A 14,688-nucleotide genomic window follows, 5' to 3' on the forward strand; every position below is an offset into this window, starting at 1 on the left:
TTTGTAAATAGGGGCTGATTACAACTCATCTGAATAAACATGATACACATTGCCATTAAAACTTTTTCAAGTGTGCTTCTGACTGATAAGTATGATCCATGTCCTACTACTTTTTTTCCTGAACAGAGACTGTGAGCTGGGTAATACATTTTAGTTTAAATTAATTTGATATTTTAACTATTACATTTTCCACATGATCAAGCAGTTTTTATATTGTGTTACATACCTCTTGTGTTGTACTTCTTACCCCAGCACAACTCAGAAAAAAATCTCAGAAAAAAATTCCTGTAACTTTCAAAACTTTGTATATTTGTTGCTTACATTTGCATGTGGTTTGTAAAATTTAAATTATTACCAATATTTATTTCAGCAACAGAAATATGTGAAATATGAAGTCTTTTAGTGGTAAAAATTTAAGGGGGTATGATGCTTTAAATCTGCTTTAAATGAAGATTCTGTTGTGCAGGTTAAAATGAGCACAGGTAGCAATTAGAAGACTTAGGTTCTAGTCTCTATCTCTTCCACTAAGTAATAACGCTGTAAGGTTCCTAATTACCTCAACTATGGCTAATTTTTTTCTACTTAAACTAGAAACTTTAAATTTCTTCTAAAATTCCATGTTGCTGAGTAAACATTTTCTCATATCTAAATTTGTTTTTATAAAAATGCCCACTGATTGTAAGTCCTTACATAGGTAATTATTAATTCCATCATTATTAATCATATTAATATGTGCATATCAGCAATCTCAAATCCATTCTAGAGTAAGAGAAGACAAAAATAAGTAAAATTATCGCATGGAGTCAATGCCCTTGAATTATACACTTAAAATTATTAAAATGATGAATTTTACATTTTGTATATTTAAGTATAATAAAAAAATTATACACACACACAGAGGACTTTCCTAACAATTTGACCTACAATTTAAAATTGCATTATACTTGTTTTAGACATTAAGTCTGTTTCCCCAAAGGATTCCCCAATCACTTGTTATAGACTTTCTTAATCCTAGTTGTAATTCCAGGGACCAACTCTGTATGGCTCTTAGTTACCAGGGACGGTAATTATATATCATGGCTTTTCCAAGTGTTGTTAGTGTATTTTAATTATTATTTTGAACACAGGCAATTCATTAAACATATAAATATTTGAAAGGCTTTTGAAGTAGACACCAAAAAAAAAAAATCCTTCATCATTGTATCATCATTGTATCATGAGTTGGAGTTTAGAAAATGTGGTCACAGAACTCTAGAACTTCAATAAATGTTGATTCACGAATGATTAGACAAAACCTAAGACCTAGCATCAGCCCAAAGAGACTTTGCCCGGAGTGTAAAATAAGTTCACAATATTACAATTTTTAGGATGTATGTCAAATAATACCCTTCTTAAGTAGCTACTTATCCAAATAATCCCTACCACTTTCTCTAGGTATCTTTTAACAAAATTGTACTTCAGCCTGGAATCATCAAAAATAAGGTATCTGTCTAGACGATCCACAAAAACTACGTGTTGGAGATTTTTGTTGATTATTCCTGAATAGCATAGTGTCATTTCTTAAAAACCTGAACTTAAACTACTTAGCTGTATGTTACTAAGTACACGGGTTAGTCTCGATGTTTACCACACCAAGGAGAGTTGGCTTCTTTCCATTCCCGAGGCTGATCCCGCCCCGTCTCCTTCAATTAAATTCGGCTAAAACAATTCAACAAGCCGCCTAATTAAATTCTGAGCTCAGTAGAAATTTCCAGCCCAAATCACAGTAGTTTAGCACTCAAGGAAAGGGAAACTTAGAAAGTTCACGTTGAAAGTTGCCAGGGACCCAGCCGCTGACATTTCTTGAAAAGTTACAGATCCTATGCTAGTTAGCCAGCTGTGCACCTTGCTGGTCGGGAAGGCGCGCTGTGGATCGGGGCGAGCGAAGGGCAAGATTATGAGCTTCGGTGGACGAGGATAGGAAGGAAAGGGGAATAATCCATAAGGACTGAGTCCCGAAGCTCTTAGGGGTAAGGATCGAAAAAGGCCTATTCAGATCGGGCCACTGGACAAAACCACACAAGGAACGGGCTCCCAGATCTAGCGTTCGCCGTGTGGCCGTTAAACGCAGCAGGAAAGTGGGCGTGTTTTCTTCCTCTTCCCGCCTCCTTTGAGACAGGAGCCCAGTCCTTTCCCCTGGTTTTCACCCGGGCGGCTCCAATGGCTGACAGGCCGCAGACCTGAGTCGGAAGCGCCCCGCCCCCCGCGCCGCTCGCGTCCTCGGGGTCCCGTCCGCCCAATCTTCCCCGCTCGGCAAGAGGCGGTGGCTGAGGCCGTCACGTGTGCTGGCAGCCGCCAAGTGAGGCCGCTTTTGCGACACGGTGACAGCCAAATGGTGCGACAGGAGGAGCTGCAGCCGCGGCCGCTGCGCCCCGCACCGAGAGGTTGGAGACGGCTCCTGGCGTCGCCCAAAGGGAGCGATTGAGCGAACAGAGTCCGGCGCGGCGGCGGCGGGCGGCGAGGGGGAGCCGCTACGAGTACCCTCGCTCCCCGCCGCTCTCGATGAACCCGGCGGAATAAGCCGCCTCTCCAGCAGGAGCTGCGCCTCCATGAATCCTTAGTTGTTTTTTTTGTTTTTTCCTCTTTCTCTCCCGGCTCCTCACCTCCCACCCCGGCTCTCGTCCCGCCTTCTCCCTTCACCAGCGGCGGCCGCTTTCAGGTGCGGAGTCCAGAGCGGAGCGCAATGGCGTCCAACCCCGAGAGGGGGGAGATTCTGCTCACGGAACTGCAGGTAAGGGCCGCGGCCCGAGCGGGAGACGCTGGTCGAGGACGCAGGGAGAAAGTCTGGCGCGGGGTCAGGGGCCAAGGGAAACCGTGTGGCCGCCGCTCCCCTGGCCCGCTAAGTGCGGAAACTCTGGGATGTCACTGGTGAACCGCTTCCCTCGGGAGTCAGACCCTACGCCCGGCCAAGACCCGGCCTGCCGCTGCTTTGATTGGATTTGACCTACCAGAGGGACCCCATCTCTGCGGGCCAGCCAGGCTGCCTTGGAGTCTGCTCTTGCCGGGTCCCGGGAGCGGCCAGCTCACCGCCCCCTCCTTGGTGTCAGAGTAGCCCGCGAGCGCCCCCGTCGCCCCCTCCAGTGGCCGGCCCGGGCCCCGCCCCGTCTTTCCCCCCCTACACCGCTCGGTAAACTCCTTTGAATGACTCCTAAGCTGTTTGCTCGTCCCTTCCCTTCCCCTCAGACTCTGCACAAAGAGCGCCCCCATAACTTCCAGCCCCCAAACATTTTTTTTTTTTTAAGGGAGTCTCACCAATTACTTGCTTCGCTTCACCATCTCTATTCAGGTGACTTTCTATCCTCAAATTTGCAGGCTACCTTTTTCTTTTTTACCAATTAGTAGATAGATTCTCCCTTTCTTGGCGACCCCAGCTCAGATCCGGAAGTTCAGATGTTGATGCTTTTCAGACTTTCATTTTCCCTCCCGTTTAAACGCCAGGGAAAGAGCTGCAAAAGTTGTTTACAAATGAGAAAGCAGTCGACCAAGGGAAAGCATTGGGCACCACATGTCTACAAAAGATGAGAACAAAGTAGAGCCCTTGATTATTTAAATCCCTGTCGAGCAGCAATATTATTATTTCCTATTTCCAGCTAAATATTTGATATAGGCACGATGTTTTGTTTTTAGATCCAGGTTGTAGGAGGAGATATGTTATCTGTCGGGTTTATTTTTCTTTACTTTGGAGTATTCCCGAGATGTTTACATCTGGATTAAAATTTTATTCCTTTTTTTAAAAAAAACTTACTTTGGTTTGTTTTAATGAACTCGTGTTTTGGTTACTCAAATATTAGAGTTGGTAATTAAGAGAAAAAGGAAAATAGCGTGCTTGCATTTCTTTTTGAGGATTGGACTGTTAATTTAAAAAAAAAGTTGAATCTAGAAACAAGGATTGGTGTCAAAATTACATATTGAAACTTTGAATTTCTTGTTGAAATGAATTTTTCAACAGATCTGTATATAAATTTGGTTTATTGTGTAGTCAGACATAAGCTGGAAGGCATTGCTGTGAATCTTGATTTTTTCACAAAAGAGATTTCAGCAAGAGACACTAATACACTGTTGCAAATTTGGAATTCTTTGGAAATGCAAAGTTCAATTTCCTGTCATTGAAAATATTGCTATGTTGTGTTTTAATTATAATTACCTTTTAATAAGTAGATCTTAGAGTATACCACATTTGCTAAATGATTGGAATTTATTATTTTTAATTTACATGAACTTTTAAAATGAGGATGATTTGAGACACATCTCAGAAAAACTTTACCTAGTCTGGAAACATGAAAATCATACTTTGACTTCTATGGCTCATTTTTCTTTTGAATTGAGTAGGGTTAGAATTATGAAGTATTTGGCATCCTTGTTTGTATTTTACTTTTGGCACCAGAAGTGAAAACATTTTTGTTTATTAAAATATTAACAGTATCTTTTTAGTTATATAAGGCCAATTTGGACAATAATAAGGAAGCAAGTTAAAGAAATAAAAAATTTTACCTGACAATTTAAAAAATAAGACCAAAGAAGGGGAATATTTAATATAAAGCTAGACTTTAAAATAAACTAAAACTTCCTCTAGAAAAAGAGTAGTTCTTGCTGTGAAGGGTGACCTGTGCATATAATCCCAGCCACTCAGGAGGCTGAGGCAGGAGGGACTCAGATTTGAGGCCAACCATTTCAGTCAATTTAGTGAGACCTTGTCTCCAAAAATAAATAAATAAAAGAATAATTTTTTTTTTTTAAAGATAGAGGGAGAGAGAGAGAGATAATTTTTAATATTTATTTTCTAGTTTTTGGCGGACACAACATCTTTGTCTGTATGTGGTGCTGAGGATCGAACCGGGGCCGCACGCATGCCAGGCGAGCGCTTGAGCCACATCCCCAGCCCCAAGAATAATTCTTATTGTTGCTCTAGTAACCTTAAGGTCATTATATATATCCAGGATGTTTTTCTTGTTTTATTGGACTCCCAGTTCTAATAAAAGTTATTGCATTTAAAGTTTATCGTGTTTATTTGAGAATATTATTTATATCAGCACTTAAGATAAATGGTGATATAATTTGCTTCACTAAGTATATCCTTTTCAAACATTTTATTATTTCGTGGGGCCATGAATCTGTCATATAGTGATCATTAATCAAACTTCTAAGAATCATTTTTTAAAGCTCATAAATTATTTAAATTTATTTAGATTGAAAAAGTTCAATATGAATTTCTTAATGCTTCTCTGCTGAACAGATTTTATTTCCATAGTAAGTAATGCAGCCAGTTTAAAAATGTGTTTAATTTTTAAAAACTATTACTTTGCTGTATCTTGTCTTAGGAATACTTGTTTCACTCTGAACATTGGATGTTACAACTTAACTTTAATGATGTTGATATTTATTTAGAAACATAGTTTTTTCATCATTTTTTTCAACTCATACTGCAGAATTTGAAATTTTATGTTACTACTTGAGGACCTGAAATTGTTTTGCTTGTTAATAACCTCTGTAGAAGGATAGAACTAAGAAAATCTGAAATTATAGTAGTTTGTCTTGTTAATCACTGTAATGTTTCTTTTCTTTTTTTTTTTTTTTAAGAGAGAGAGAGAGATTTTTTTTATATTTATTTTTCAGTTTTCGGTGGACACAACATCTTTATTTTATTTGTATGTGGTGCTGAGGATCGAACCCAACCCCCCCCACCCCCCCATGCCAGGCAAGGGAATTACCGCTTGAGCCACATCCCCAGCCCCACTGTAATGTTTCTATGCAAAATGTTCCTAACTTTCTAGTAATTTGGGGGAATTTATTAAATAAGTAAACATTAATAAAATACAAACTTTGATGGCCAGAGATTTCAGAGTATAAGGAAGAATATTTGCTATAGTAAAAATAAAGTGTTTAAATTATAAGCTTAATTGGCAATTTCTAATTTTTATCTTTTTTAACTAATTTATTTTGTCCTGTTATTTTATTTATTTAAGTATAGAAGGAAACTTCGATATTTTTGTAAGGCTAAGGAAACTAAATTTTATTTCCAGGAAACTGAATTAACAAAACTACAGTGAATCTCAAATGAAATATTGGCTTTAATTTTGTAGAATGCCAAACCAAATAGTGAGCAGCATACTAATAAGGTAACCTTGTTGATTATTGGTGATTTACCTTCTTCTTCAAAATACCTAGTGAAGTGTTTGGTTGGGAATCTTAAATTCTATTCCCAGCAGACTTTATTTAGATAAAGGGAATTTGCTTAAGTGAAAATTTGTGGTAGTTTGCCCTAAATTATAGGTATTAATTTTAACAAAGTTATTTAGTATCTACCAAAGCAATATTGGAGGATGTAAAAACAACAAGAAAATGGCTTTTTGGTTCTAGAAGAAACTACAAATAACTTTTGTTCTAGAAGAGAATTATATGAAAGTACAAATAACTTTTATTGTTTGCTACATATTTAACACTATATTTAGTATCCTGTATACTTTGACAACAACCTAGCAAGGTAAAAATTTTTTTTTCCATTTTTATGGATCTGGAAACTAAGTTCAAGAATGTTAAGTAAATTGCCCATGGTTGTAATAGAAGTGTGAATTTGAACTCAGATCTGTATGTTTCCCACTACACCATTGTTTAAGCTGCCATAATGCTGTGGACCCATAAATATTTTGCATTCCACTGACCTTTTTACAGGCTCTCTTCATTTAATAATTACTGTTTCTGAAGAAAGATGTCAAATGTTTGCCAAAATCTCCCAAAAGATTTACCCTTTCTCTGTAGACTGTCTACAGGATCAATTTTGTAACATTTTATGTTTTTGTACAATCTAGCTGTGTTTGGCACTTAGTTGGTGCTCAGTATATTAATGGGAAGGGTATATTTGTCTCTGTATTTTCACTATTTTAAGAGAAGTTTGTTGGAATTGTGAAATTACAGTTAGCCCTTGGTATCCATGAGTTTCATATCCATTGATTCAGTCAAATGCATATCACAAGTTTTGAAAACATTATATCTGTACCAAATATGAGACTTTTTTCTTGCCACTATTCCCTAAACAATGCAGCTTAACAGTTATTTACATAGCATTTACATTGTGTCAGAGACGTTCATAGATTATATGCAGAGTTGTCTCTTGATCTAAAGGGGATTACTTCCAGGACCCCCATGGATTCCAGAATTCTCTGAGTCCTTCATATAAAACAGTGTAGTATTTGCATATAACCTATGCACGTCTTCCTGTGTACTTTAAATCATTTCTAGATTACTTATAATACCAAATACAATGTAAATGCTATATAAATAGTTGTTCTATGATATTTAAGGAATAATGACAAGAAAAAGTTTGTTCATATTCAGTACAGGTACAATTTATTTTTTCAAATATTTTTTGATTCTCAGTTGACTCCTCAGATACAGAATACTTTGGTATAGAGGGCTGACAGTACTGCACTGTCCCAAGGAACTTGAGCATCCACAGATTTTAGTATTCTGGGGAGGATCCTAAACTAGCCCCTGCTCCCAATACAATTATATTTAGTTTTTTAAAATTTACATTTCTAATCCACTGTTTTTAAAAAAATACTTCTTCAAAAAGAACAAAAGGAATTTCTGCAAAAATTAATTACACCTATATACACCATACTTGTATTTTTCCCATTTGATGGGAAATTAGGAGATGACATCTAATTTTGCAGTGATACTGGAAAGTGGAAGGTTAGAGTAATTTGGGGAATGTAGTATAAAAAGGTATATAGATTTTACAGTTTATTTGAATTATAAGTGTAATGCATTCTTATTATATGAAATTTGGAAAAATGCAGAAAAGCACAAAAGAAAATAAAAGTTGTTAATAGTTCTAATATTTAGAGGTAACTGACAAACCTTTCCAACTTGAAAATGCATTTCCTTTTTTCCTTCTTTATCCCATTTTCCTTTTTTCCTTCTTTATCCCATTTTACTTATTAGAATTTTAAAGAAAATTGAAGTTCAAAGAGTTATGTTAGTTGGCTTTCTGTTACTATAACCCATTCCTGATACTATCAACTTATGAAGAGAAAAGTTTTATTTGGGCTCAGTTTTGGAGGTTCTACTCAATCATCAGGCTGACATTGCTTTTAGGCCTTTTTGGTGAGTGGGTAGCACATCATGGTAGAAGTGCATATCAAAGCTCAACTTATGGCTGGGAAGAGAAAGGGTTAAGGTCCCACTTTCCTGTTTTAGGACAAGCACCAATTACCTGAAGACTTCTCATTAGATCCCACCACTTAAAAGTTCCCACCGCCCCACAATAGCACTAAGCTGGGAACTAAGCCTTAAACAGCTTGCCCTGTGGGGAACATTATAGACTTAAACTGTAGCAAGTTGTGAGACAGAAGTAGCTATAGGTTAAACTTTTTTTTTCTTGCCACTGGTTTTAAAGAAGTAGATCAGTAACTTTAAGAATTAAATATAAGTATTTTGATTTTGTCTTTGTGCTTTGAGATATAGTTAAGAATCTGAATATTTGGTTTAGGTTTAGTAACCTACAATGATGATACATAGTAACAACTCTGAACAAGTAAAACAATGCAGTGTAGTTTTCATTATTGATTTATAGAAAACTATAATATTTATGATTTTTAGTGTATGCTTAGAATTAGACATTATTAAACTGGCAGATTTTTTTTGGCTATCTCAATAATAGTCTCTGTACAGAAACTAGTGATATTAAATGATAATTCTAAAATGGGTCATGCTTTCTTACCATTTCAGTAAGTATTGAGGTTAGTTCTAATCTCCTGCAATTCCTATCATTCTCATGTGATCAGTGTTGAAAAAAAGAGAGGTAGGATATTTTGTAGACATTTTGTATTTGTTCCAGGTCTTAGCATCTGATTCTTTGGGCTCTCTATTTTACTTAGATTCAAATTTGACAACAGTAAATTTTTCATGCTATTTGTCAGATATTCCTATGTCTACTTTTAAACAGGAAGAGCAAATTAGTAGTTTGTAGAGGTGAATATCACAGTAGTATGACTTCCATAACATAAATGATATTTGAATAAAATAATTCTCCATTATTGCCTAATAAAATATAAAATGTTGAACAATTGTCAAATGTCTATTATAGAGTATAATAAAATATGACACTTACTGTGCTTCATGTATGTCAGAATTCAAACTTGATAGCAAAGTTAGAAAATTAAAAACTAGTTTAAAGCTTTAAAAAGATATTTAAAATTTTGAATGGGAAAACATACTAATGAAAAAGTAATTTTTAGTATCTTAGGAAAATAAATCAAGAACATTTATCTTGACACATGTCTAGCTTCTCTTAATTTATCTGATGATTTCTTATTTGAAATTAGCTTTTTCATCACATTTGGATATTCCAGCATCAAATTAAATTTTGTACATATGCATAAATATTGTCTGGAAAAAAAGAAGTACAGGAAAGCCTGAGAAGATTGTACTTGGTAATAATAAATACCATAGATCTGAAAGTAAATGGTGAGCATGATGGTGTATAGCTGTAATCCCAGTGACTCTGGAGACTGAAAAAAGAGGATCACAAGTTTGAGGCCAGCCTTAGCAACTCAATGAGGCCCACTGCAATTTAGCAAGAACCTGTCTTAAAATAAGAAATAAAAAGGACTGTGGATGTGGCTCAGAGGTAGAGCACCCCTGGGTTTAATTCCCAGTACTGGTGGGGCGGGGGAGTAAATGTTGGTGTATTATAAAGATGAACTGATACCTAAGAATTATATAATAGATACTATTATTATTGGTACCAGGGATTGAAACCAGGGGCACTTTACCATTGAGCCATATCTGCAGCCCTTTTTTAAATTTTGAGACCAGATCTCACCAAATTGCTTAGGGCCTTGCTAAGATGGCTGGTCTTGAATTTGTGATCCTCTTGCCTTGTTATTTTGAATAATGTTATTTTCTAGGCTAGTTTTCTAGCCTCCCAAGTTACTGAGAAATATCTGTTTAAAAATTAACGATGATGACTTGGTCTTATTTGTTAAAGCCTTATTGTCCTCACATATGTACTTAGACAATTTGGAATTTATTTTTGGTAATAGAAGATACTACCATCTAATCATATGTTGATTATCACATTTTATACATTAATTTACTGCTTTTCCCTTTTTTATAGTAGCTAACTTAGGAACTCTTCAAGAAAGTGGTTTTTCTGCTTATTTCAGACATTTCATTGAATAAATGGTGTGAAATTTTTAGATTTTAAAAAATTAAACCTCAGGAATACTGCATTGAATCATTATCTGTCAACCATAATATAAGTACTGATGTACCATAACTTTCCCTTCCCTTAAAAAGCTAGGGACTTAATTTACATATAGTTTTACTCCATTCCATGCCCTTACTTCCACCTTCTTGTAACCCAGGTAATCATCATCTTGATTCTTGTTGTTCTTTTTCCTTGATTGCAGTTTTATTGGGTGTATAATTCTAAGTTGTATGTTTTAATTGTTTTTATATAATTATGTTAAATATAATTTTTTTGTACAGGGATTGAACCCAGAAGCTGTAAACCATTAAGCAATATTCCCACTCCTTTTTATTTTTTATTTTGAGGTAGGGTCTTGCTAAGTTGCTGAGGCCAATTTTGAACTTGTGATCCTCCTGCTTCAGCCTCCCAAACCACTAATATTACAGGTGTGTGCACTACCATGCCTCTGAAATATAATCTTTTTTACCTGGATTTTCCACTTAGTTTAGCTAAGATTTATCCATATTATGAGATGTTGCTGTAGTCATTAGTTTTAATTATTGCATAATATTTCATTGAATGAATATCTCCCCATTATTAGATATTTGGATATTTATCCACTCTCCCTGGTGGGGCATCGTTATTTTCTAGTTTTTGTGATAGTGAACAAAGATACTATGGACATTCTGTGCATGTTCCCGTGTGTGTGTGTGTGTGTGTGTGTGTGTGTTAAGTTTCTATTGGTAATAACAGAGATACAGTTGCTGCCTCACAGAGTAGGTGAATATTCACTTTAAGAGATGATATAGAACTTCCAAATAGTTGTATCAATTTATATTCATAATAGAAATATACGAGATAAATGACCCTTTAGTTATCCATCGTCTTTAACACTTGATATTTTTGCAAAACAAAAGGCTGTATTATGTCATGATCTTGATGCATATTTTCCTGATTATCACTGATAAAGAATATTTCTTTTTGTTTCCTGGCTTTTTATGTTTTCTCTTCAGTGAAAATTCTGTTGTTGTATTTTTCTCTCTTTTGTATTGATATACAAGAGTTTTTTTTTTTTTCTTCTTCTTTTTCTTTTTTCCTTTTTGGTACCTGGGATTGAACCCAGGGGCACCTAACCACTTAGCCATTGAGACAGGGTCTCACTAAGTAGCTTAGGGCCTTGCTAAGTTCCTCAGGCTGACTTTAAACTTACAATCATCCTGCCTCAGCCTCCAGAGCTGCTGGGATTACAAGTGTGTACCACCACACCTGGCAGGAGTTTTAAATATTTATGCCGATATTCTAATGTCTTTCAGTTTCTAAATTGTCTTTTTTACTTTATTTTAGAGGGTAAGATAGGAGGGATAGTTTGACTGTTTTACCATTTTGTGAAATACAATCATTAACATCATTGAGCTCAACAACCTTGTATTTCAATTGTATAGATTTGGTATAAAAAGGATAAAGTTATTCAGTTTATGTCCCATGGATTTGTAAACTAACCAAATGAACTCCTGTACACAGTTGTTAAAATATTGTATTGTGCTGGGCATCATGGTTCACACCTGTAATCCCAGCAGTTTGGGAGGCTGAGGTAGGAGGATAACAAGTTTAAGCATATTTAAGCAACTTAGTAAGAACCTGTTTCAAAAAAAGAAAGAAAGAAATACACACACACACGTACATATTATATTGCTTCACACAAACTAGGCACTTATATGTTAATTGACTCAGTGAATTTAGAAGCAAATAATGAAAATTATATATGAAAATAAGTCATCAACTGCTCATTTTCCCATTCCATATCTCTTTGTTACAAGCTTCTTAAAATTATTATTTGCAATTAATATTTTAATTTTTTTGTTTGAAGGGCAGTATATTCCAAGTATAGATTATGTGAGTCAGTTACTCAAGTATTTGCATAGCTTGCAGTTGACATGTTGGAGTTGACCAAATTTGATGTTAGATGTAAAAGAGAAAACATTATTCTCTTGCACAATTTACTAGAATTTACAAGCCTAAAATCTTAAATGTAGTTTTGTGATTGTTGTTTGATGAAGAAAAGTTCTTAATTTTAATAGAGTTTTTTTTTTATCTTATAATTGCTTTTTATGCCTCAAACCCAGATCCTGGGTTTAAAAAGGATAGTTGCTTGTTTTCTATTAAGAGTCTCAAAGTTTTGGGGCTGGGGATGTGGCTCAAGCGGTAGAGCGCTCGCCTGGCATGCGTGCGGCCCGGGTTCGAGCCTCAGCACCACATGCAAACAAAGATGTTGTGTCCGCCGAGAACTAAAAAATAAATATTTAAAAAAAAAATTCTCTCTCTCTCTCCCCCCTCTCTCTGTCTCACTCTCTCTTTAAAAAACAAAAAAGAGTCTCAAAGTTTTATTTTTTACACTTAAAAATCATCGCATCTGGAGTTACTGTTTTTTAATAGACGTTGTTTTTATAAGAGTGGTTTTATGTTTATAACAAAACTTGAAAGGAAGTTACAGATTTCATATAGCCTTCCTGCTTAAACTTGTGTTAGTAGAGTGGTACATTTATTATACTTGGTTAACCCACATTAATACATCATTATCATCCAGAGTCCATAATTTAGGGCTTATTTTTGATATCATACATTCATTGGGCTTGTATAAATGTATAATGACCTGTATCCACAAGGTCATTATACATATAGTATCAAACAGAGTAGTGGCACGGTACCAAGAATCCTCTGTGCTTGCTGGACCAGTGGCACATGCCTATAATCCCAGCTACTCAGGATGCTGAGGCAGGAGGAGGCGAGTTCAAGGCCAGATTGGGCAATTCTTGGAGCCTTGGTCTCCAAATAAACAAGGTTGGGGAGGAGCTAGAATATAGCATGTTGACACAGTGCTTTCCTAGCATGCTTGAAGTTCAATTCCGTACCACCACCCTCCCCCACCCCGCGCAAAAAAAAATCTGTGTCCTACTAGTCATCCCCCCCTCTCCTAACTCATGGCAACCACTGATTTTTTTACTGTTTCCATAGTTTTTCCTTTTCTAGAATGTCATATAGTTGGAATCATGCAGAATGTGATCTTTTCAGACTGGCTTCTCATATGGTAACATGCGTTTTAAGTTTTGTCTATGTTTTTTCATGGCGTGATCCATCTTTTCTTTTTAGCATGGAATAATGTTCTCTTATTTGAATGTACTACAGTTTGACCATTCACCTACTGAAGGACATCTTAGTTGCTTTCAAGTTTTGGCAATTATGAATAAAGCTGCTCTAAATATCTATGTGCAGGTTTTTATGTGGACACAATATTCAGATCCTTTGGGTAAATACCAAGAAACCTGGGGCTGGGGTTGTGGCTCAGCCGTAGAGTGCTCGCCTAGCACGTGCCAGGTGCTAGGTTCAATCCTCAGCACCACTAAAAATAAATAAATAAATAAATAGAATAAATAGATAAAGGTATCGTGTCCAACTACAACTAAAATATATATTTATATATATACACACACATACATATCAAGAAACCTGACTGTAACTATTGGATTGTGTGATGAAAAAATTTGGGGGTTTTGTAAGAAATTACTGAATTGTCTTCCAAAAGTGGTTGTACTGTTTTGTCCCACCAACAGTAAATGAGAGTTTCTCTTCTCATTCTGTCCAGTATTTGGTGTTGTTACTGTTCTGAATTTTGGCCATTGGAATAGGTATACTGTGATATCTCATTTTAATGAAGTTGGTTTTTTTTTGGGGGGGGTAGTTGTAAATGGACAGAATGCCTTTGTTTATTTTTATGTGGTGTTGAGGATCGAACCCAGTGCCTCACACATGCTAGGCAAGTGCTCTGGAGTTGATTATTTAATATGGAGTAAAGGTCTAGGTCATTTCCCCCCACCACCACCACATTTTTTTTAGTATTTAAATCATTATTAAATGTTAAAATAATAATTATTTTGAAATCTCTATCAAACTTCTTTATAATATAAACTTAAGACAGACTTCTTTTTCAGCTTTTAGGACATAGTTTCTCTGAATGGCCATATTTGATTCATTTTTACAAGTTTGAATTAAGTCATATCATAAGGTTATATAAGAACAATACCTGAAGTTATCATAACTAGCTCATTAGTAGTTCGATTTTTTCGTACAATATTAGTTTGTTTTATTCCCTGAAATCTTAGGTCAATAAAGATGATTCTTGACTTACCTCTTGTTGATTCCCGTCATGTTATCCAGTTATATCTCAAACTGTCTTTTCCCCTAAGTTTTCCAATCTACTTGTGCTCCTTTGTAATCAGGTAGTCACTTACCCAGTCACTGCCTCTTAAAGATATGTGGTGTTCAACAGTGTGAACTTTCCTTCTCTTTACTTTAAAATTCCTTGGAATTTTAGTCATTCCCCCCACCACCACCACCACATTTTAAGGGAAAATTGTTTCACCTTGCTAGGGTGTACTTTCCTAACCTTCTACGTCCTCCAT

At 35.9% G+C, this 14,688-nt stretch overlaps 1 protein-coding gene across 3 annotated transcripts in view; it reads left to right on the plus strand.

Moving 5' to 3' along the window:
• Positions 1 to 2,637: 2,637 nt before the first annotated feature.
• Positions 2,638 to 14,688, plus strand: part of Pkn2 (protein kinase N2) — a 120,486-nt gene continuing 108,435 nt past the window's right edge. For all 3 annotated transcript variants that reach the window (XM_046443295.2, XM_058579021.1, XM_046443296.2), the window contains exon 1: positions 2,638 to 2,770. In XM_046443295.2, the coding sequence (XP_046299251.1) occupies positions 2,723 to 2,770 (48 nt within the window). In that variant the 5' untranslated portion in view covers positions 2,638 to 2,722. The remainder of the gene's footprint in view (positions 2,771 to 14,688) is intronic.

Source organism: Marmota monax, unplaced genomic scaffold (genome assembly GCF_021218885.2).
Source record: "Marmota monax isolate L192 unplaced genomic scaffold, Marmota_monax_Labrador192_F-V1.1 WCK01_AAM20220418_F8-fsc00046, whole genome shotgun sequence".
Classification (NCBI taxonomy): Eukaryota; Metazoa; Chordata; class Mammalia; order Rodentia; family Sciuridae; genus Marmota; species Marmota monax.